The sequence below is a fragment of the Pimephales promelas genome, chromosome 3 (assembly GCF_988280905.1).
Source record: "Pimephales promelas chromosome 3, fPimPro1.hap1.1, whole genome shotgun sequence".
NCBI lineage: Eukaryota > Metazoa > Chordata > Actinopteri > Cypriniformes > Leuciscidae > Pimephales > Pimephales promelas.
Genome location: NC_142771.1, coordinates 26,031,957 through 26,054,778, shown reverse-complemented (window position 1 = coordinate 26,054,778; position 22,822 = coordinate 26,031,957). Strand labels below are relative to the sequence as shown.

Sequence of the window (22,822 nt, the reverse complement as noted above, 5' to 3'; positions counted from 1 at the left end):
GATAGTGTTACTAAAAAGCACGAGTAGGCTATTAATAATAAACATGATACAGGAAATGTTTGGTGGGAAATCTGCTTTATTGTACAGTACGTGAAAACTATGTTATCTCTTTTAAAGTAGGACACCAGGTGAATGGTAAAACAAACAAACAAAAAAGGGCAATTTTCTTTGCATTTCAAAATTCAAGACTATTTGTATAGCCTTCCGCAGAAATCTGAACAGTGAAAAAAAATCTTCTTTTTTTAATCACACCAGAAATCAAAAGATTTGTCAAAAGCCAGAAAAGAAATAATGTTTTTAGGAATAAAATGCTATAAATCAAGAGGATATATACAAACCCCTATCTTCATAATATAAAGTTTGTTGTATGTATGATACTGAATTGGACATATACTGTTATAGATTTTATTCATATTTTAAATAATCTTTTGTTTTTATATGTTCTCTTTTCATTTTAAATCTTACTATAATTTACTAATTTAGTTTTTAATTTAACTAATTTAATTTTGTTTTATATATATATATATATATATATATATATATATAATATTTCTTTTTTGTTTACATTTTTATTCAATTCCAGTTTAGTGCTTCAAATTCTAAGCGGCATCTCTAATATTTGCTGCATGTAGTCTAATATTTATATTTTGTCAGCTTTATTTCAATTAACCAGTATTTTCAAGTTTTGTTATTATTAGTTAACAATAACTCTGTTGTTGCTTTTAAAACCATAGAAAATTAAAATGTGATATTGTTCAAACAATTCAGACTCATTTTTATTTTGTCTCAGTTTTTAATAAAGAAACGTAAAGTATATAGTTAAGTATGTCATAGTGCACACAAATCGGATGTTGCTCATATAGGCACGATCACACTCAAAAGGCAAGACATACATGAGGTAATTATACATGACTGAAAAAATTAACACCACAGGCCAGCAGAAAAAAAAACCCATGTACAAATGACATTTGCATGAATGTCCAGTGGTGGACTGATAAAGACACAGTTCAGATAAATTTGCATGCAAGGGCTGAAAGTATATGCAAAAACAGGCCAGCTGATATGCTGATCAGTCAGTGGTGTTCAATTCATAGACTAAAGGTGCAACAGTCAGACAGCACTCTTTCATGAGCAAATGTCAGTAAAAAAATAGAGGGGGAAAAAAAAGATAATTCTCCACTTGAGTCTCGTGTAAACACTGTTTAACATTTATGAAACTTCAAAATGATGCAGAAACAATTACCCACCAGAAAATACATTTGACCAAAAAGTAGTACCTCATTAAGAAATTAATAAGAAAAGTCAATATATATATATATATATATATATATATATATATATATCAGAAACAGCATCAATCTTTATCAAAAAGAACCTGAGATTCAATGCATCTCTCTTCTTCAAATATTAATACAATACCTTAAATACAGAAGTTTATTGGCAATAACTGCCCATGTATAAGCCTAATTGTATCAATAAACAAATAAAGAGATTCAGTATTTCATCTTAGACCGAACAAATTACAACAAGAAATAATTTTTCTTTTTTTTGTTTGTTTATGGCTGGTATTCAAATTGACTTGGCTACACAGTAATAAATGTATTGCATATTTTTACATACGTGGCATCACTTCTCCAGTGGACTGTTTGACCAACTGAGCACTTTAATTTCCTCCTGAAACCACCTACTAATGTAAGTTTTGCGTTAGTATGTCCTTAATTAACAGTATACAAATTAACACTTTTAAACCACCTTTCAGGGGTTTTCTTCATAAATCACATTATTGAACGTGCAATACTTCAAGTCACAATGCAGCTTACAAATTAAACAATTTAGTGTAATAGTGCTGATCCAGCTCTGCTGTAGGGTAAAGGGGAACTGAATGTAGTGTAGTGAAAAACATTTGTGTGAAAGAGGAATGTTCAGTTTCTCCAGATTCTTCATGACTCCTTTAGAGGGAAGAGAGAGAGATAGAGATTCATATTCCTGCTCACATTCTGGTTAAACAGGAAATGTACAGAAAAGAAAAAGTAACACTGAGCTGTCTGTTGGTACCTCAGAAGAGTGCACATGATTTGGGGGGTCGGAAGGGGTTGTCACTGGATGGTACCCCCATGAGGAGAGGGTCCTTCTGAGCATTTTGCAAGCAGAAAGTCTTCAGATCTGTCGCAGCTTGTGAAACCTAGAAGGAAAGAGAGATTATATAAAATACAGACAGACACACACCTTCTCTGTCAGTGGTTTTTATTTTATTTTTTATTATTTTCAACATAAATACCAAAGACATCCAAACTACCTTGTGAATTTGATGAGAGAATACCATGAGTCTGTCATCAAAACTAAATGAAGCTGCTTTCTACTTTGGACAATCTAAAATATAAAACATTCTGGGTTGTTTAACACTTTTTTTGTTTACTGATTCCATATGTGTTCTTTCAAAGTGGATGTCTTCACGATTACCATGGTGTATGAAATGTGCAATATAAATAAACTTGCCTTGCCTTGTAAAATGTAGAAAATAATAAATAAAAGAAAATCAAGAAAAAAACACTTAAGAAGAAGGTGTCTAAACGTTTGGCTGGTACTGGATGATTATAAACGTGGTTTGTGGAGCAACAAGGCTTTATTGCCATCACATTTTCCTAAATCACGCAGTCAGGAGTTACAGAGTTTATTTGATTCATGATAAATTTAATAATAACACAAAGCCTCGTGTTGTTTTTAGAATAGTGTGCTTTGGGGCCAGTGGTAACTAATATAGATTTGGATTATTCCGGCTAACAAATGTGAGATTGTGTCACACACTGACAATCAACAAAGAGCTCCACTGTGCGCTGCGCGCGACACTCAACACACAGCAGTGTCGTGCGCGCGCACTACTGCCTGAAGTGAGTGGAGACAGAAACACTGTGCACGAGAAATAGGTTAGAGCCTTTTAAGTTGAAATGTAATTATTATTCACATTACAAACGTTCAGCAATACTGTTCGGTAACAACGTTTGATTAAGTTACATCCGATTAAATAAAGAGAACTTAATTGCACAACCAGCCATTACGGTAGAAGCTTGCATACAGCTAAAGCATTATAATATATCATATACTTTTTGGTATTATGCTTCATTTGTATTAGATATGTTGTAAAAGCTCTCACAAGGATCAAAAAATGTTTTAAAACAACGATAATTACACAAAGTAGCAGGATGTTCGGACAGGATCGACAGGTCTGTCAAGTCACACCCTGTTGTTAGCAAAGATTCCCAATCTTTTGGGCTTATTTTTTTTTTAATTCTCACTCACCTTAATTCTGCGGATTCCGGCTTCGAATCGCAGCTGCTTGACGGTTTTCTGTAGGCTCATCACACCGCTTGCGCTGTTATTCGACATGTCTCCTAACAGATCCGGGAAAGTTTGCAAGTTGCAACAAATGTCAAGACGAGACTGACTTTGGCAACAACTGGCTCAACTGCGCCCCTATCTTCGAAACCGACGCGGCGTTTTATGCAGCGACTGCGCGTGAGGACATAACAATTCAAGAAATGGGTTCAATAATTAACCCGAATAAACCCCGTTGACTTGTGTTGTTATATGAGCTCGCCCTATTTTCTACCCACAACCCACTTTTTCTACTTTCATTTATTTGTATGTTTATATTACTTTTTTCTCGTGGGTATTAGCTGTCCATACAATTAACTTGTAATTTTAGGTTTCACTAGAAAAACACATGCAAACATTATTATTTAAGTGTGTAAATGCAATATTAATACTAATAACTTTATTTTGATGCTAATAAGACAATTCATTGCTCACTTTAAAGTTACTTTACACAAAAGGAAAGATTATGAATAAAGTCTTTCTACATCGAATTGCGCCATCTTGCGTTCGCGACGCGTCTAGTTTCACCATGTGGATCGAGAAGGGTCTGACTGCAGACAGATATTATTGTGTGGATCCGCTTCACCAGAGCCCTTTTTTACAAGAGGAGCCTATTTCCTGTTCCGTTTGAATGGAAGCAACGGAGATGTCTCAGTTTATTTTATTTGCATATATCTACCAGACCAGTTTCACTGAGATTAAAACAAGATGTAATGGGCTATATGCACGCATAAGTTCCGCATTTGACGCAAGGATGCTCGTCCATTTCCGGTTGTGGAGATTTAAGCGGAGGAAAACCGAGGAAAACGGGATTATGGCAGAGTCTTCAATATTTACTGTCCTCCCGTCATTGAAACGAAACGTACATACGTTTAGATGTAATTTTATATATAGTTATGTTTACTTAATATAATTTTAAAAAGAAGCATAAACACAACGAGGGGTGTCTGTTTTATCTGTTTTTTGTGACTAACGTTTCGTTAGTATAACCATGGAGTATAAAATTCAATATAAATTCTCGGTATTGCATTGGACTCTACGATCGGCGGAAGTTATCGAGCATCCCTAATGCTTCACCGGAAATACCGCCGTGCATAGAGCCCATTTAGTCATAGTATCAGAGACAAACTAACAAGATTAAAACATAACATATACACGATATAAAATGCACCAAAAAAAAAACATAATTTCTTAGGAAAAGGTTTCATGCCTCATTCGCACTCTTTATTATGTCTTATATTCACCAATAGATATAAATGTGTCTAATTTTAAATGATTCTCCATATTATACTAGGATATACCGTGATACTGTGTTTGTGTGGGAAAAGCTTGCCATATAGCCTAATAATAATCTGTTTTACTTCAAATTTTCCATACCAACCCAAAAATATTAAAATGCACATTACAAAACAAAGATAGACAAGGCATTATCTTCAATGAGAGTGTCTGGCTTCACTATCAGTCAAGCTGCTGAATTTCACATCCGGGTCAATAGGGGTCGTGTGAGGGTTGCTCAACAAAAAATATGTTGTTACGTGTGAGTATTAAACCGCCTTCTCTAAATTAAGAATTAATTTAAAAAATGTGTCACAGTAAGTGAAACAACTCGTACCTTACTATAGTAGCAATGACATTTATGATACACGCTATTCTTCAAATATACTTTTGCCAGCAGGATTGCTTATGTAAAACGACTTGGTGTCTGTAAGTTTATGACTTGCTCGTTTACACAAAATTTGCGTTTTTTAATTGACACGTAAAGTAATGTCATTAAGCTGATTTGTGCTCTGTTGAGCGTCACAGTGATGTCAAGCTCGACACTAAAATCTCCAACTACCTTCGATACATGATGTTGACTCTTTTCGGCCACTATCATCACCACAATAACCGTTGTCTTTCTAGAGGGTCTTACAATGTGGTGTTTCTGCACTCAAAGTCAACCGGTCCATTCATCTGAGTGCGCCATGGAGAAGTCCACTTATACCTATAGTTGTGGAGCAGACGGTAAGAGCACATTAGAAGCACGATTTTACCTTGCCTTATGCTGATAGTATCAAGACGTTACCTTTAGAGCCACTCTCTGTAATTGAACGGTTAACTTATTAAAGATGCAATTTTCAGTGTTGCAGGAATTTGACAGCTAGTCTTTCGTCTGTTTCAGGGACGAGGAGAACGAGCCTATGACATCTACTCAAGGCTGCTTAGAGAGAGGATCATATGTGTTATGGGTCCAGTACGTTCAAATGCAAGGATAAACACACAATGATCTCAAAAGATTTCCAAAAAGCCTTTTCCATTTTGTTTCCTACCTGTTTATCTGTCCTTTTCTTCATCTAGATCGATGACACCGTAGCTTCTCTGGTTATCGCTCAACTGCTCTTTCTTCAGTCAGAGAGCAACAATAAGCCTATTCACATGTACATCAACAGTCCTGGTGAGAGATGCATACATGCATTGGCAGCTTCGTACTCTGATTATCACGTTTATTTATTGGCATGGCCTAAATCTGTCCAGTTTAAGATTTTCTGATGAGATTGTTTGATTCTTGTTTGGGACTTCACAGTCACAACAATAGTACTGTAAATGAGATGGCAAATTGTGGCTCAAAAATTACTTTTTTATTTATGCACTGCTATGTGCTGTATATGTGAAAAATCTCAATTTTCATTCATTCACTTCAGCGTGACATCTTTATAGTGTCATAATGAGCACACAAAAACAATTCTGAAATAGACAGAATAAGTAATATAAAAAAAGTGAATACATTATTTTTTTAGTGTTTGAAGGAGCATGTTTTGCCTCCCTCTTGCAGGTGGTGTGGTTACGTCTGGACTTGCGATCTACGACACCATGCAGTACATCTTAAATCCCATCTCTACCTGGTGTGTGGGCCAGGCTGCCAGTATGGGCAGTCTCCTTCTGGCAGCAGGAACTGCTGGCATGAGACATTCCCTGCCCAATGCCCGAATCATGGTGCACCAACCCTCTGGAGGGGCAAGGGTAAGAATGGGGGATGAAAGAAGAAAAAAAAAAGAGGGGACTGCTTTCATAACTTTGCTGAAACTTTAACACCACTATTTATAATTTCAGGGGCAAGCAACTGATATTGCCATCCAGGCAGAGGAGATTCTCAAACTGAAAAGACAGATCAACTACATCTATTCCAAACACACAGGGCAGAAATTGGAGATTATAGGTAATGTTGCTGTTACAAATCTTTCATTATATTATAATAATAACTTTATTTTATATTGGGTAATTATTAAGCATATATTGTTTTACTTGCTTTACTTACTGCTCGCTTAGAGGGCGTGATGGAGAGAGACCGGTACATGAGCCCAATGGAAGCACAGGATTTCGGGATTATCGACAAGGTCCTGGTTCATCCACCACAGGCTGGGCAAGACGAGCCAGAGCTTGTTCAAAAGGAACCCACTGGCCCTGCAACCGCCTCTACCTCCCCTCAGCCTCAAGCCTCTGAGCCGGGCCAGTCCGGCAGCAACTCTCCCTCCTCATACAAACCTGAACCCTGAGATAGACTCCCAGCAGGAGCGAGTCAACTACTGCATTGCTGGTTCAGCATTTTGTCTGGCAGATGTTTGAGGGGACAGTCACCAGCTCACACATCATATCTGAACCATGTGACCTGCCATCTTTCATTTTATTAAGTCTCACTAAGTCTAGTCCTGAGACACAGTACTGGAATCTGGACATTACAGATACAAGTGTAATGACGCTTGGTCTGCCCTCATATTTGTATGCTACAAATATACTGTAGATATCTTTGCAAAAATGGGGTTTGTTACAAACAACTAGATGAGGACAAAAGATTACAATACATGGCTTGATGTCTGAATTTTTTTTGGCCAGAGTATTACCAAGTCACACAATAAAATACTTTAGATTGCAAATGTGGCCCCCCAGTTTAATATAATCCCTGTCAAAATGATTTGAAGCAAGAGTGTTTGTAAATTTTATTCAAATAAAATTTGGGGTAGATTGGGATAGTTTTCCTGTCTTTTTTTAAAAGTTACTAAACTTTAAGAAGTACAAATGGGTAATTTAAGAATAGTTTACCTGAGTAAAGTCACCTTTATTTATATAGCACTTTATACGATATACAGATATAGTTTCAAAGCTGCTTTACAGTGATTACAGGAAAATGATTCAGGGATGCAAACAGTTCATTTCTGCTTTAAAGAAGCTCGAAAGAATGTAGTGTCATTCTTAATTTGAAGTCAGTTAAGTGTTGATTCAGTTTTGTTGTGAAGATCATGAATTACTAATTTAGTTTATTTAATCTGTATAAAGCAGAAGAAAATAGTGTTGTGATCGTCCAACTAAATTCAGTTCTCATACAACAGCCTCAGTGCAGTCAGATCAATAATATTGCTAAATTTAAGAGGGATATATATATATATATAAAATATAAACAATTTTACATTGTTTCAAACTATTTCAAATGATTGTTGTTCTTTTGAACTTACTATTCATCAAAGAATCCTAAAAAAATACACGATAATAATGAGAAATGTTTCTTGAGCAACAAATCATATTGATTCATATGATTTCTGAAGGATCATGTGACACGGAAGACGGGAGAAATGATGCTGAAAAATTCAGCTTTGACATCACAGGAAAATAAAAAACAGTCATTTTAAGTTGTTATAATATTTCACATTTTTACTGTTTCAAATTAATCAAATTAATTACAACCTATATATATATATATATATTTTTTTTTTTTCACCAATAGAAAACCCTAAACTTATAGCAAATTATGTAGCAGTATATGATACTAAATCATCTCATTAAGTATCCAAACATAAATGCTACCCATGCACAATATTTAATTACAAATATGGATGATCCATTTCATTAAATTTCCATAAACTGGATTTCTTTTAAATCAACAGTTGTGAATAAACACATAAAAGTAGTGTATTAGAACAATGGTAGTAAAAATAAATGTATTATTGTGTCAAATAAATGGCCTCTTTCTCACCACAGAAGCATCCTGAAGAAGCAACTTAACTCAATGCTGACCTCTGGTGTTGTTTTGAATGAAATCACAATTAAAAACCGAAAGACAAGGTTTGTGATGCAGGCCAAACGCACGGTGACTAGACTCACTCTGTAACCAAACATAGGTGAAAGCCAAAGCATATTTTTTTGGTTCCCTGGTTGCAATCTGTCAGCATCAGACACATAACAGAACCTCACATAACAGAGCATGAAGCCCACCCCTTCTTCTTGGCAGTGGTGGCCCATCGTAGCCAGCTGAGATTGCTTTCAGTATAGGGGGGGTAGCGCAGCACATTGACGCGCTCCAGCCCCCAGCCCCTCAGCATGCAGCCACGCTTGTGACTGAATGTCTCAAAGCTCCAGCGACCGTGGTAGCTGCCCATCCCACTGGCACCTGGGCCAAACACAAACAAAAAGTCAGATTTTTGCCTTCACTCATCTGAAGAAATGCACTGCAGTTGTTACATTACATTAAAAAAATGCATTCCAACTTACCCACTCCGCCAAAGGGTAAACCAGGAAGGGCCATGTGAGCTATTCCATCATTGGAACAGAAGCCTCCACTGCTGGTCCTCTCCAGAACTGTAGTAACAACCTTAACAAAAATAGAGATATGCATCAATTCATATCTTACTTCACACTTTGCTGTGTTAATCTAGATAATGACTTTTGTTCTTTCCTTCCTTACTTGAGATTCATCAGAGAAGGCGTAAAGTGCTAGGGGCTTTTCCCTCTCGTTCATGAAATTGATTCCTTCATCGAGAGACTTGATGATCAGAATGGGGAGAATGGGGCCAAAAATCTCCTCCTGCATTAAAGCATCCGACTCCTTCACATCTACGACCACAGTAGGGGCTGAGATAGTCCATGGAAAAGCAAAAGAGAGAGAGAATTCAGAATGTATGACTAGCTTAGCGGCTTTTTTATGTAAATGTAGACTTCACATTTTAGGAAATTCAGTAGGTCATCCGAGAAAATGCACACTACATACTGTAGAGGTAGTAAGAGTAGTATACAAGTCTGATACAATACATTTTTGGACAACTTCAAAATGATTATTATTATTTTTTTTATAAAGAAGTCTTATCCAAAGTGCATTTATTTAACCAAAAATACAGTAAAAACAGTAATCTTGAGAATAATAGTGCGATTTTACAATATATATAAATATATACACATACATATATTTAGAATGTATGACTAGCTTAACGGCTTTTTTACGTAAATGTAGACTTCACATTATATATATATATATATATATATATATGTTAGATGAGATTAATCAAGAGTTATATATTTATATATATATCAAAATGTAATTTATTTATTCCAGTAATGGAACAAGTGAGTTGGTACTTATGATTATTTCTTATATTTCTTATATTCCTATATTTTGTGGAAACAGTGGTAAATATTTTTTTTCTATATTCTTTGAAAGATTGAAAGAAAAAAAAAAACCCCAGCTTTTTCAAAACTACATTTATAGAAATCATATGTAACACAATAAATGCCTTTGTCCCTTTAGATCAATTGCATCCTTGCTGAATAAAAGTATTAGTTTCTTAAAAATAAATCTCACTGACCCCAAACTTTTTGACTATATACTTTACTTACCAATGTACTTGGTCTCTTTGACACTCTCTCCTCCAATCACTACCTTTCCCTCAGACTTTTTCAGCATCTCAACCAGTCGGTCCCAGTGTCTGTCTGTCACAATACGTCCCATGTCCGGGCTTTGCTGGGGCTCAGATCCGTAAAAGCTCTCCAGAGCCTCTTTTATAAAAGGTAACAGCATTTCTCTCGTCTCAGCGGTGCATAAAACATAGTCTGGAGCCACACAGCTCTGTCCAGCATTGAAAAACTTAGCCCACACCAGCCTCTTAGCAGCAGCTTTCAGGTCTAGCCGACCATATATTATACAAGGGCACTTGCCACCCAGCTCCAGAGTAACCGGGGTGAGGTGAACCACTGCGGCCTGCAGGATGCAACGAGCCACTGACTGCGAGCCTGGAGGAGAAAGGACATGAGATGTTGAAGCAAATATGGAAAGCTGACCGCTTTTCTCGAATCTGTCATTGATAACAATGAAAACTCTAACCTGTATAGAAGATATGATCAAATCTATTCTCCAGCAATGTCTTGGTCTCGTCTGCTCCACCACAAATTACGGCATAACACTCCTACAAGACAAAACACACATGTCACACATTACAGACCTTATCATGAACACAGTAGCACCATGAGACCAAGAAGTGTGAATGTAGATCAAATGGTTCTTTCTCAAAGATTACCTGGGACAGGTACTTAGGAATGAGTTCAGCAATAAGTTTTTCAGTTGCTTGACTTATTTCGGATGGCTTCAGAATCGCACAGTTACCTAATAACAATAAAAACAAATACTATTAAACATATTGCGGATGTGATATAAGGCACTGTTTGTGATTGTTTTCAATGGAAGTCAGCATGAAATCAAAATGGGCATTTCTTATTTTTTTAATGAAATATTGCAGTGTTTATTACAAATGATTCATCTATGCACATCAATATTTATTTTTTTTATTAATGAGCCCTTGAAATCTTTATTCAAAATAACTTCCTCTCCCTTTTGCAGTGCCATCTCTTCTCTGACGACATGTTTACTGGAGTGAGGGCAGGACAACGTGTCACTCACATGACAATAGCAAAACCACAATCAACTCCATACTTTATACTGTGACAAGATATACAGTATGTCACAGTAGGGAAGAATGTTTCATGCCCACTTTAATACAACTTTCAAAATACCTAAATTATTTGTTAATTAAGCTTTACAATTATAGGTAAACATATAATAATAATGACCCAAAGTCATTACCATTTGGTGAATTTCACCAAGCCAAGATATGTCATTTTGCTGACGTGAGTCATGCAGAATCACAGGTTTTTGCTTAAGGGTGGTGGTTAATTACGAAAGTTGTACAAAATATTATTCTATCAACACAACACGAATGAAGATTTTTAGCATTTAATGAGATTTGTGTTATATATCAATTTTAATATCAGCCTTTTGAGAAAACAAAACATGTTAGGGGATCTCAAAATCTTTCTTCAAAAATTCTTTCTATAAGCTACAGATGTAGAAGACTAAATTGATAGTGACAGTAAAGGTGATTATAATGCATGTTCTCACTTTGGTTCATAATTCAAAATTGGCAGATATAATTGGGTCTGAATGATTACAGTGAAAACTTAAGTAAAGTTTTAGAAGATATAATAATCATTCTTTTTTATTAAGTGTTGGATTTACCCATACATCTCAAATAGTGTTATCAAAAAGTAACTTCGGTTGTTTTCCATACATTAAAATGCAGGGCGATGATTGGCAGTCGAGATCAGGTGCAATTTTGCTTGGTTCATTATTCAATTTATAGTATAATTGGATTTGAACCCGACTCCAATGCATTCGATAAAATTACACCACTAGACTACCATGACCATGGTAAACAGAAAAATATATAGATGGTACCTGCAGCGATTGCACCAATCAAAGGTCCCAAAATAAGCTGAAGGGGATAGTTCCATGCTCCAATAATCAAAACGACACCTAATGGCTCCCTGCGCACAAAACAGTCATCCAGCTTTGTTGCCTTAAACACAAAGGAAATAGGGAGAGGCAACACATTAAAGTATTTTCAGGGAGATCAACTTCACTTCTGCATTGACTAGGCTTTAGATGGTTTCCATTGAACAATATTTGTTGGAGCATTTTAATATTTAGTAAGTGTTATATAGCTCAAATATCAGTGTACGTGAAATTGTCTTATTATCTTACCAAGTTTGTGCCCACATAAGAGTCCTGCATCCAGGTTTGGAGGTTGCTGATGGTGTAGCAAAGATCATTCACCACTATATCAATCTCTGACAGCACTGCCTCAAACTTGGGCTGCAGAGCAGACAAGATTAATGCATCATTTATGTGTCGAATTTAAAAGTACTTGCGTGTGAACCAGTGCATTTTTATACCTTAGCCAGGTCTTTATGCATTGCCTCCAAAATGAGTGTTTCATTGTCTTCAAAAAGTGACATCATGGCCTCCAGTTGAGTCAAACGGAACTGGATGGGACGGGTCACACCTGAGCGGAAAGCACCCCGCAGCCTCTCCAGCACCTGTTTCTGGCTCTCCATAGTGAGAACACCTGTGCTGGAAATGGGGAACAGAGGAGGTCACAATTTGTATGTAGCCTACACAATATTTAAAATGTGAAACTTTCCAGATAAAGAGCAACACATGTCTTGGATCTGTACATGCAGTGCTCTCAGTGGGTTTCTCCATGGGATGATGTAAGGGGCTCTAAAACCAAATATTCCATATAGCCATATTTGTATTTTTTTCCCTACTTAAAACACTAATTATATAAATGTGTTATTTCCCTACAACCTGACACAAATATAAAGCTGCAATAGCAGCTGTTTACAAATCATTACAGAGCAATCACAAACGATTGTGATTAGTCCATCCTGACCAGCACAGAGAAAAGTAACAGGAAGTAAAACCGTTGACGTCAAGTGGTTGTCTGTCTGGACAATAACGATACTGAGATACCTCAAACTAAAATACTTAGTGGGCATTTAAAATAGGCGAATTATTATTTTGACATACGTGCCTCACAAACGTCAAACAACTTCCGGGCCGCGAAGCCTCGCCCATTTCGTTTAATTTAGATTATTCCACGCGCTTTTATTTTCTAACGTTACAGTTATCTCCAGATTATTTCGCTGGTAGCTACCTCACATATAGAAGGAATTGTTTTGTAATCAAAATCCTACAACACAACACAATAGGAGAGCAGACAGCTCGGTCTCGTAGCTTAATAATAATTTGTCAGCTCTGCATATGTTTACATATCGCTAATCTTACTTTTTGCTCATTACCAAAGCCACAACAATGCAATAGGCTAAATAGCCTCAAACAGAAAATAGAGAAGAGCTTTAAATATCAACATGCTACAAAACATGTAAATCTACATGTAAATCGGAAACACTTTACAAGATCGTCCAAGTGTGACAATTAAATAGCCTATGATGAATCGTATAAACTTACCTTTCTCAGAAAATAACTTCTTTTACTGGTACAACCCAGTGTTTTCACCAACACGTGAAGACTATATCCGGGTGTTCGCGTTTCATTCAGAAAATTCAAGTTTGTCGAGTTTGGCATATTAGTCAGATACTGCAGCCCGAAAAACCTGCTGTTTAGCCTTAACTTTGTATTCATACTAACACTGTATTCATTCTAACACTCCACACACACAGTAGCTATAGCTGCGATTGTCGCGTGCGTGGAAGATCAACAAAATGCAGCAGAACGAGAAGTGCGCAACACACTGGGCAAACTTTTGGACGCATTTCTAATATAAAAAGAGAGTGGAACTCATTTAAAACTGAACTAAATTTAACATTACAGTTTAACAGAAAAAAGGAAAAATCAAATTTTCCCCCAAGGATGATTGTTCATATTTATATGAAGACGGCAAATTTAATCTTGCACTGACTGTTGAGCTATTTTTGATCACTAATATGTGAATCTATGATCTATGTGAAGTAATGAATAGTAGGCCTATTACATTTGCACATAATGAACATATAAGCATATTAGACTTATTTTGCTAAGATTAAATCAAATGTAACAATAAGGTAGCCAATTCATTGCTTGTGGGAATGTGATCAGAATTCTTGAAATAAAGTGAATAATGTGACCACCACTATCCTCTATAAATGATCTGGAAATATCATGGATAATCATGGCTAATATTTCAAATCATAAAATATTAAAAAAGATATTCAGGATGCCTTTTAATGTAGGCTAAGTATATTTTTATTTTGTTTTTGTTTGTTTTAAGTCTGTACAAGCTAAATGGCTGTTAAAAAAATTCAATTTAAGGAGATACATTTTAAAGTGTAAGCCCTTTTTTATGATTTTTAATGATCATTTTATAAAACCACTTGACCAGTGTTGGATAATTCAGACCCTGCATGCTATCGAAATTAATGGTGATTTTACTTCTTGTATTTCTGTTTGTTTTTTTTAGTTTTGTGTTGTTTTTAAAAAAACTATTTTATTTAATGTTTTTTTAATTATACATTTTTATAAGTTTAATGGTATTTTACCCCCCCCCCCCCCACACACACACACACACACACACACACACACACACACACACACACACATACACACATATAAATAGCATGTTTTAAAAAAAGAGCTAATGCCCAGGTGCATGCACAGCTGTTGATGTTTTGACTAACAAAATGAGTCGGTTTAACGGTTGAAAGGTTCAGTAGTTTTAAGGGTGTTTCAGTGAGCTGTATTAAGCTTTGGCCATATATTCTCATGGGTATGGTTGGGTATGATTTCGGGAATTGCCCCAGATAATTTGAATTTTGACTCTTTCGAGTGGGCTGAAACGTGTTTCTTTCTTTTTGCAGTATCATATGGTTGTGTTTGTGCAATTTTCATGATTTGATATACCTTCTCTCTCAGGATAAATTACACATTAAAAATGTTTTAATATTATGATATATTAAATAGCTATAGCTAATGCTGATCGTTTTATACTTTAATAGTTTTGAAAGTTAGTCAGTTGAAAATCTAAATTCCTATACACCACATCTACCACCTTTTGGACATTTAAAGACCAGAAAGATTTAATCTTTTGAAATTATATTTGTAATGTAAATCTACATAATTTAGCTTAAACAACCTGAAATTGACATTTAGTCCGTGAATGGTTTGACATAAATGGAAAACTCCTTGTTACTTTTGATTGAAGGTCATAGGGTGGATGAAGCTGTTTTCTCACTAAAGGCCAAATATATTTTTTGGTTCCTTTCTTTCTTATTCTATCTAAGAGGGGTGCTGATGGCGCAGTGAATAAGACACATGCCTTTGGTTTGAGAGACTCCACTGTGAGACACCAATGTGTCCCTGAGGAAGACACTTTACACCTAGTGCTCCAGAAGCGTTCAACCTCTTACATAGCAATTCCAAGTCGCTTTGGATAAAAGCATCAGCTAAATGAATAAATGTAAATCTACAATAAATTGTCATCAATTTAATTGCAGTAGAATCCAAATAAAGTCAACAAGAAAAGGGACTCACACAATCACATAATGTTTTTTTAAACACCTTCGCAGACATCAACATATTGATATATTTTTATGTTTTTTTTTCTTCCACTGGATAAAGTTCAGTTTACAAACATTCTAATTCATATTATATTAGGTTTGTACATTTAAGTACATGGAAACATGTACTTACATGGAAATTTAATCAATGTTGCGTTGCCCTTCAAACATTGTATTCTGATTATCATCTTTGTAACCATGGCTAATGGTCATCTCAGTGATCTTCCATCATTTCCTCTTTATGCAAATTCTAAATCCATTATGATACAAGTATTTATATGCCGCTGACTGAGTTGAGTAATGCTGTGTCTCATCAAATAGAGATGAAGATGAAGAATATACTCCTAATTCTAATTTTGTTCAACCTAAACTGTGAGTAATTGATATATATATACATATATATATTTATATATATATTTATTGTTATGTTAATATATATTGATATTGAAAATCAAATACTACTTTCCCTTATAGTTGTGCAATGTCAAAAAATGGATTCCATTGAAAGCACGGTTCAGAAAAAGCCTGGAGAAACTCTGACTCTGTCTTGTAGAGGATCTGGGTTCAGCTTTGGCTGCTGTAGCATGCACTGGATCAGACAACAAGCTGGAAAACCTCTTGTGTGGATGGGCCTGGGCTACAGTTCGGGAAGTGGATACAAGGCGGAATCCTTTAAGGAAAGACTTGAAATCAGCAGAGATGATTCGAAAAGTATGATGTATCTGAAACTGACCGGACTGACAGAAGAGGACTCAGCTGTGTATTTCTGTGCAAGAGAAGCACAGTGACACAAACATGTGAAAATGAAACACAAAACTGGTTCAGAAAGATGATACACTTCACACTTGCAGTTCTCAATTTTGTCAGTAGGTTGCAGTGAAATACAAGAAGTCAAGTCGTCCATTACATGGATGTGTAGTGGACACTACACTGTCCACTACAGTGACTCACAGAATGCTTCTTTTTTAACTTCTAAAAACTTTATTAGGCACTCTATCAACAATCAAGATACACTGCTCATGGTTCCTCTTCACTGGAAAAATATCACAAACACTATTATTTTATTATTTTTTCTCCTTTAAGTGCACTTAAGCTTATATTTATATATATATATATATATATATATATATATATATATATATATATATCGATTGTACCTGTCAGGATTGTGACCCTCCCAATGCAAATCTAAAGAATCCAGTCTATTTGCTAGTATTTATGTGCTTCTGATTGGATCTGGAGCGTTACATCACCACTTTCAAGATGAAGACTGTACTCTGCTTACTGCTGCTCTCATTCAGCGTATACCGTGAGTTTTCTCATGAGACACATTTCTATTATCAGCTCTTATACATTTATATTTCAAAAGAAATCAGTCTTTTCAATCTTCCTTTTAGGAATAAAATGTCAAAAAATGGAGTCCATTGAAAGCACGCTTCAGAAAAAGCCTGGAGAAACTCTGACTCTGTCCTGTAGAGGATCTGGGTTCAGCTTTGGCTGCTGTAGCATGCACTGGATCAGACAACAAGCTGGAAAACCTCTTGTGTGGATTGGACGTGTTTATAGTGGTGGCAGCGGACATGACTATGCAGAATCCTTCAATAGACGAACTGAAATCAGTAGAGATAATTCAAAGAATATGGTCTATCTGAAACTGTCGGGCCTGACAACAGAAGACTCAGCCACATATTATTGTGCAAAACAAACACAGTGACACAAAGTTATTGCACCGCCTAACAAAAAAAACAACACTTTGAGTGTTTCATCTTTTGTGGAGTTCAACAGATGGCAGCAGAGAATAGAAAATCCTGAAAATACAGACTAATGAGAAGATATACCATCACTGGTACAGTCACATTATTATAGTCTATTAGATTACGGTTACATTTACAGTGACGCACACTGCTCAAACATTACATAGTACAAACATCTGACTCCTTTACCACAACACATATTTTTTGATGTAGATTTGTGCACGGCTACACATTTTACAGTGACAAACTAAAAAGTATGTTTCATGTAACCAGAGACTCTTCCAGGAGTCTATAAGTGAAAGTGAGTCTAAAAGGGCAGAATATAATAATGAATATCAGCATCTTACTGTGCATGAGAGCGAATACAGTAATGAACTACAGGCACTTCAAAACATCTTCAATAAAAAAATCCTCCTCTTACATAACAATAAAAAAAATGCATATTAATCATATCCTAATTCAGCTTGGTCTCATTGTTAATACGTATTTTATGTTATTTGCAACGTACCTTTTAGTAGGCCTACATTTGGATGCTGAAACGTATAATATGGACATATCTGCAACATTTAAACGTAACATTATTATGTTTTTACAGCTAAAAAAGGTTAACTATTTACGTATGTTCTATATCGTAAAGATATCTCAGCCTGGTCTCATTGTTAATACGTAGGTATTTGCCCTATAATTCAAGGACACCCTCCCATTCCCCCCATTCAAGTTTGCTTCATTTTTACAGGTAAAAGCGAGATCTTTAGACTGATGAAGATCCAACTGCTATTGTTGCTTTCCAACATTCCAATATAAGTCATATTAACCCCTGAAAAAGAATAAAAGTAGATGGAAAATTATTTAAAATGTCCAGCATAAGAAATCTTGATAAAACAAGATATGTCATTAAATTCTCGAAACGAAAGCAATAAATTATGTGAACGTAACGTATGTTTTAGCATGCAGAGTCGGTTGTTAGTTACTCTGTATGTTTATGTAAATCATCAGTTGCATATATTTAAACACCAGGCATGAGTCAGTTTATACATTCATCTGATCACTAGAGGGAGGGAAGAACCGCTTCAGTCCATTCAAACTGTGAAACACCATGATCTCTTCATCTTTAGTGTTTCTGGCTGTAGTTTCCTGTAAGTTTAATCTACTTTTCTGTGTGATGCATCATTTTGCTGTAAAAAAGGTTGTTGTTAACAGCCTTTAAACTTCTTGGTATTTTACTAACAGGTATTATTTAATGTGATACAGGTATAGATTCATATGAACTCACTCAGCCTGAGTCTCTGACTGTCCGTCCTGATGCCACTCTCACTATCAGCTGTAAAGTCTCCTATTCAGTTACTAGTTATGATACAGCCTGGATTCGTCAGCCGGCAGGAAAAGCTCTGGAATGGATTGGAATAATCTGGAGTGGTGGAGGCTTATACTACAAGGATTCCCTGAAAAGCCAGTTCAGCATCACCAGAGACACCTCCAGTAACACAATAACACTGCAGGGAAAGAATATGAAAGCTCAAGACACAGCTGTGTATTATTGTGCCAGACAATCACAGTGACAGATGCCAACAGCCTCCCTGTACAAAAATCATCATATTCACATTATGGTATTCATCATTTTGTCCTCAAAAGTTTACAAGCTATATTCATAAAATGTTCATCCTTCACAGCTGCTATTCATTTGATGACATTAAAATACACCAAATCGTTTGTAATATTTACCCAATAAATAATTTGTAAACCATCATTAACTGAAACTAATACAGCATTATTTGTATCAACAAAAAGTCAATATTTCAGGCCATGACCCCATCAGCTCTTGCATCACTTTTTTCTCATCGCCTGTTGGTCAGTAACATTCTGTTTTGAACTTGTTCTGACCCAGTGTTACTGTTGCCCTAGAAGAAGGATTGGAGTTTTTAGCCACTGTTTGAGCAGCACTTAGAGTCTCATCCACAGATCCGTGTCTGCCAATGAACTGAAGTGCTTATTCTCTTTCTGTGTGCATAGAGTAGAAGCATAATAATTATTATGTAAGAAAGATTAAATTAAAAATGGGTATTCAGGTCAAAACAACTCTAAATGATTTTACTGATATTCTACAAATGTTTTTGAAAATTGTATCTTTGATGTCATTAAACTAAAGGAAAAGCTAATATGTAAAACAATAACAGCTAATACAAATGTATATGTAAATGTTTTGTTTCTTATTCAACCAGTGGACATGAGTCGGTTCATCTGATCTCTGGAGGAAGGGAAGAACATCTCCTTTTCATTCAATCTGTCCTGAAAACGTCAACATGTTCTCTGCAGTTTTAGTTTTGCTTCTGGCAAGTGTAAACTGTAAGTTTTTTTTTAACAAACAACTTTCTTGCCGATTTAGATGAAGCTTGATAATAATCATTTTGTATGATTATTATGTTCCTCAACAGGTATAGATTCATTTGAACTCACTCAGCCTGAGTCTCTGACTGTCCGTCCTGATGCCACTCTCACTATCAGCTGTAAAGTCTCCTATTCAGTTACTAGCTCTGGTACAGCCTGGATTCGTCAGCCGGCAGGAAAAGCTCTGGAATGGATTGGAATAATCTGGACTGGTGGAGGCTTATACTACAAGGATTCCCTGAAAAGCCAGTTCAGCATCACCAGAGACACCTCCAGTAACACAATAACACTGCAGGGAAAGAATATGAAAGCTCAAGACACAGCTGTGTATTATTGTGCCAGACAATCACAGTGACAGATGCCAACAGCCTCCCTGTACAAAAACAATATCATAATACAAAGGCATTTAATATATCTAAAATTCAGTACAGCAATCCTATTCTTGTAAAAACATAATAATATAATAATGATGAGCATATAATAATAATGAAGGGGTGTCGAATCATCAACGGGATGGGTACAACATTGTTTAACACACATTGACATGCACCTGTTCCCAGATTACTAATTATTGTTTGATTCTCTTTTCTGTTGATTCAGTTCAATTCAAGCAGCATAAATATATGTTATCTAGTTGACACTAAACAGCATGAGCACATGTGTGGATGACACAAGAATTAACAAACAAAAAATTAAATGAAGAAAATACAAAGTACATTTCTAATTTGTGTCCCATTTACAGAGAATTCTGTATTAGACGGTGAACGGAAAGGATATGTTCACATTCACGTCATACTGTTCTTAAATAATTTTGCCCTTCAGTCACGATTGTACCTTGTGACCCTCCCAATGCAAATCTAAAGAATCCAGTACGTTTGCTAGTATTTATGTGCTTCTGATTGGATCTGGAGCGTTACATCACCACTTTCAAGATGAAGACTGTACTCTGCTTACTGCTGCTCTCATTCAGCGTATACCGTGAGTTTTCTCATGAGACACATTTCTTTTATTATCAGCTCTAATACATTTATATTTCAAAAGAAATCAGTCTTTTCAATCTTCCTTTTAGGAATAAAATGTCAAAAAATGGAGTCCATTGAAAGCACGCTTCAGAAAAAGCCTGGAGAAACTCTGACTCTGTCCTGTAGAGGATCTGGGTTCAGCTTTGACTGCTGTAGCATGCACTGGATCAGACAACAAGCTGGAAAACCTCTTGTGTGGATTGGACGTGTTCATAGTGGTGGCAGCGGAAATGACTATGCAGAATCCTTCAAAAGACGAACTGAAATCACTAGAGATAATTCAAAGAATATGGTCTATCTGAAACTGTCGGGCCTGACAACAGAAGACTCAGCCACATATTATTGTGCAAAACAAACACAGTGACACAAAGTTATTGCACCGCCTAACAAAAAACACTTTGAGTGTTTCATCTCTTGTGGAGTTCAACAGATGGCAGCAGAGAATAGAAAATCCTGAACGTACAGACTAATGAGAAGATATACCATCACTGGTACAGTCACATTATTATAGCCTTTTAGATTACGGTTACATACAGTGAAGCACACTAGCTCAAACATTACACAAAGGTATATCTGACTCCTTTACCACAACACATTTTTTAAAAAATATATATGTATATATATAGATTTGTGGTAGTGGCTACACATTTTACAGTGACAAACTAAAAAGTATGTTTCATGTAACCAGAGACTCTTCCAGGAGTCTATAAGTGAAAGTGAGTCTAAAGGGCAGAATATAATAATAAATATCAGCATCTTACTGTGCATGAGAGCGAATACAGTAATGAACTACAGGCACTTCTGTTCTAAAACATCTTCAATAAAAATTATATATATATATATATATATATAAAAAATCCTCCTCTGACATAACAATAAAAAATGCATATTAATCATATCCTAATTAAGTATGGTCTCATTGTTTATACGTATAGGTATTTTACGTTATTTGCAAAGATAGAAAACATACTTTTTAGTACGTTTGGATAGATGCTGAAACATATAATATGGACGTATCTGCAACATTGAACGTAACATTATTATGTTTTTACAGCTACAAAACGTTAACTATTTACGCATATTCTATATCATAAAGATATCTGTATAATTCAGCCTGGTCTCATTGTTAATACGTAGGTATTTGCCCTAATTCAAGGAACCCCCTTCCCCCCCATTCAAGTTTGCTTCATTTTTAGGCTACAGGTGAAAGCGAGATCTTTAGACTGATGAAGGTCCAACTGTTGCTTTAATATTCCAATATATCAACCCCTGAAAAGAATACAAGTAAATGGAAGTAAATCTTGATAAAACAAGCTTCATGTCATAAAATTCTCTAACAAAAGCAATAAATGATATTAACGTAACAAATATTTTTTTTAGCATGCAGAGTTGGTTATTAGTTACTCTGTATGTTTATGTAAATCATCAGTTGCATATATTTAAACACCAGGCATGAGTCAGTTTATACATTCATCTGATCACTAGAGGGAGGGAAGAACCGCTTCAGTCCATTCAAACTGTGAAACACCATGATCTCTTCATCTTTAGTGTTTCTGGCTGTAGTTTCCTGTAAGTTTAATCTACTTTTCTGTGTGATATATCATCTTGTTGCAATAAAAAAAGGCTGTTGTTAATGCTCTTTAAACTTCATGCTATTTTACTAACAGGTATTATTTAATGTGATACAGGTATAGATTCATATGAACTCACTCAGCCTGAGTCTCTGACTGTCCGTCCTGATGCCACTCTCACTATCAGCTGTAAAGTCTCCTATTCAGTTACTAGTGAACATACAGCCTGGATTCGTCAGCCGGCAGGAAAAGCTCTGGAATGGATTGGAGTGATCTATCATTATGGAGGCTTAGACTACAAGGATTCCCTGAAAAGCCAGTTCAGCATCACCAGAGACACCTCCAGTAACACAATAACACTGCAGGGAAAGAATATGAAAGCTCAAGACACAGCTGTGTATTATTGTGCCAGACAATCACAGTGACAGACGCCAACAGTCTCCCTGTACAAAAATCATCATATTCACATTATGGTATTCATCATTTTGTCCTCAAAAGTTTACAAGCTATATTCATACAATGTTCATCC

The 22,822-nt window shown here is 35.7% G+C and overlaps 3 protein-coding genes, 1 pseudogene and 1 gene segment (V, D, J or C); 3 read left to right on the top strand and 2 right to left on the bottom strand.

Annotated features, from left to right (window-relative positions):
- Positions 1–518: 518 nt before the first annotated feature.
- LOC120490291 (guanine nucleotide-binding protein G(I)/G(S)/G(O) subunit gamma-5) lies at positions 519–3,466 on the bottom strand. The gene is made up of 3 exons (XM_039687763.2): positions 3,298–3,466; positions 2,056–2,182; positions 519–1,949 (listed from the first exon to the last, which is right to left on the bottom strand). Exons 1-2 carry the CDS (start codon positions 3,382–3,384, stop codon positions 2,057–2,059), a joined length of 213 nt encoding a protein of 70 aa, XP_039543697.1. The 5' UTR covers positions 3,385–3,466; the 3' UTR covers positions 519–1,949; position 2,056.
- Positions 3,467–4,793: 1,327 nt separating this feature from the next.
- On the top strand, positions 4,794–7,377 carry clpp (caseinolytic mitochondrial matrix peptidase proteolytic subunit). Its single transcript, XM_039687762.2, has 7 exons — positions 4,794–4,909; positions 5,275–5,376; positions 5,534–5,605; positions 5,710–5,806; positions 6,185–6,372; positions 6,463–6,568; positions 6,679–7,377. The coding sequence occupies exons 1-7, from the start codon at positions 4,898–4,900 to the stop codon at positions 6,903–6,905; spliced, it is 804 nt and encodes a 267-aa protein (XP_039543696.1). The 5' UTR covers positions 4,794–4,897; the 3' UTR covers positions 6,906–7,377.
- On the bottom strand, positions 7,024–13,744 carry aldh3b1 (aldehyde dehydrogenase 3 family, member B1). Its single transcript, XM_039687800.2, has 10 exons — positions 13,478–13,744; positions 12,400–12,577; positions 12,209–12,319; positions 11,903–12,023; positions 10,689–10,774; positions 10,496–10,577; positions 10,012–10,404; positions 9,086–9,252; positions 8,893–8,992; positions 7,024–8,791 (listed from the first exon to the last, which is right to left on the bottom strand). The coding sequence occupies exons 2-10, from the start codon at positions 12,559–12,561 to the stop codon at positions 8,592–8,594; spliced, it is 1,422 nt and encodes a 473-aa protein (XP_039543734.2). The 5' UTR covers positions 12,562–12,577; positions 13,478–13,744; the 3' UTR covers positions 7,024–8,591.
- A 4,667-nt stretch (positions 13,745–18,411) lies between these two features.
- Positions 18,412–18,874, top strand: LOC120490328 (Ig heavy chain V region 5A pseudogene; annotated as a pseudogene).
- Positions 18,875–19,544: 670 nt separating this feature from the next.
- Positions 19,545–20,078, top strand: LOC120490327 (Ig heavy chain V region 5A-like). The segment is given in 2 exon segments: positions 19,545–19,658; positions 19,748–20,078. Coding segments are annotated over 2 exon segments (351 nt in total).
- Positions 20,079–22,822: the final 2,744 nt, after the last annotated feature.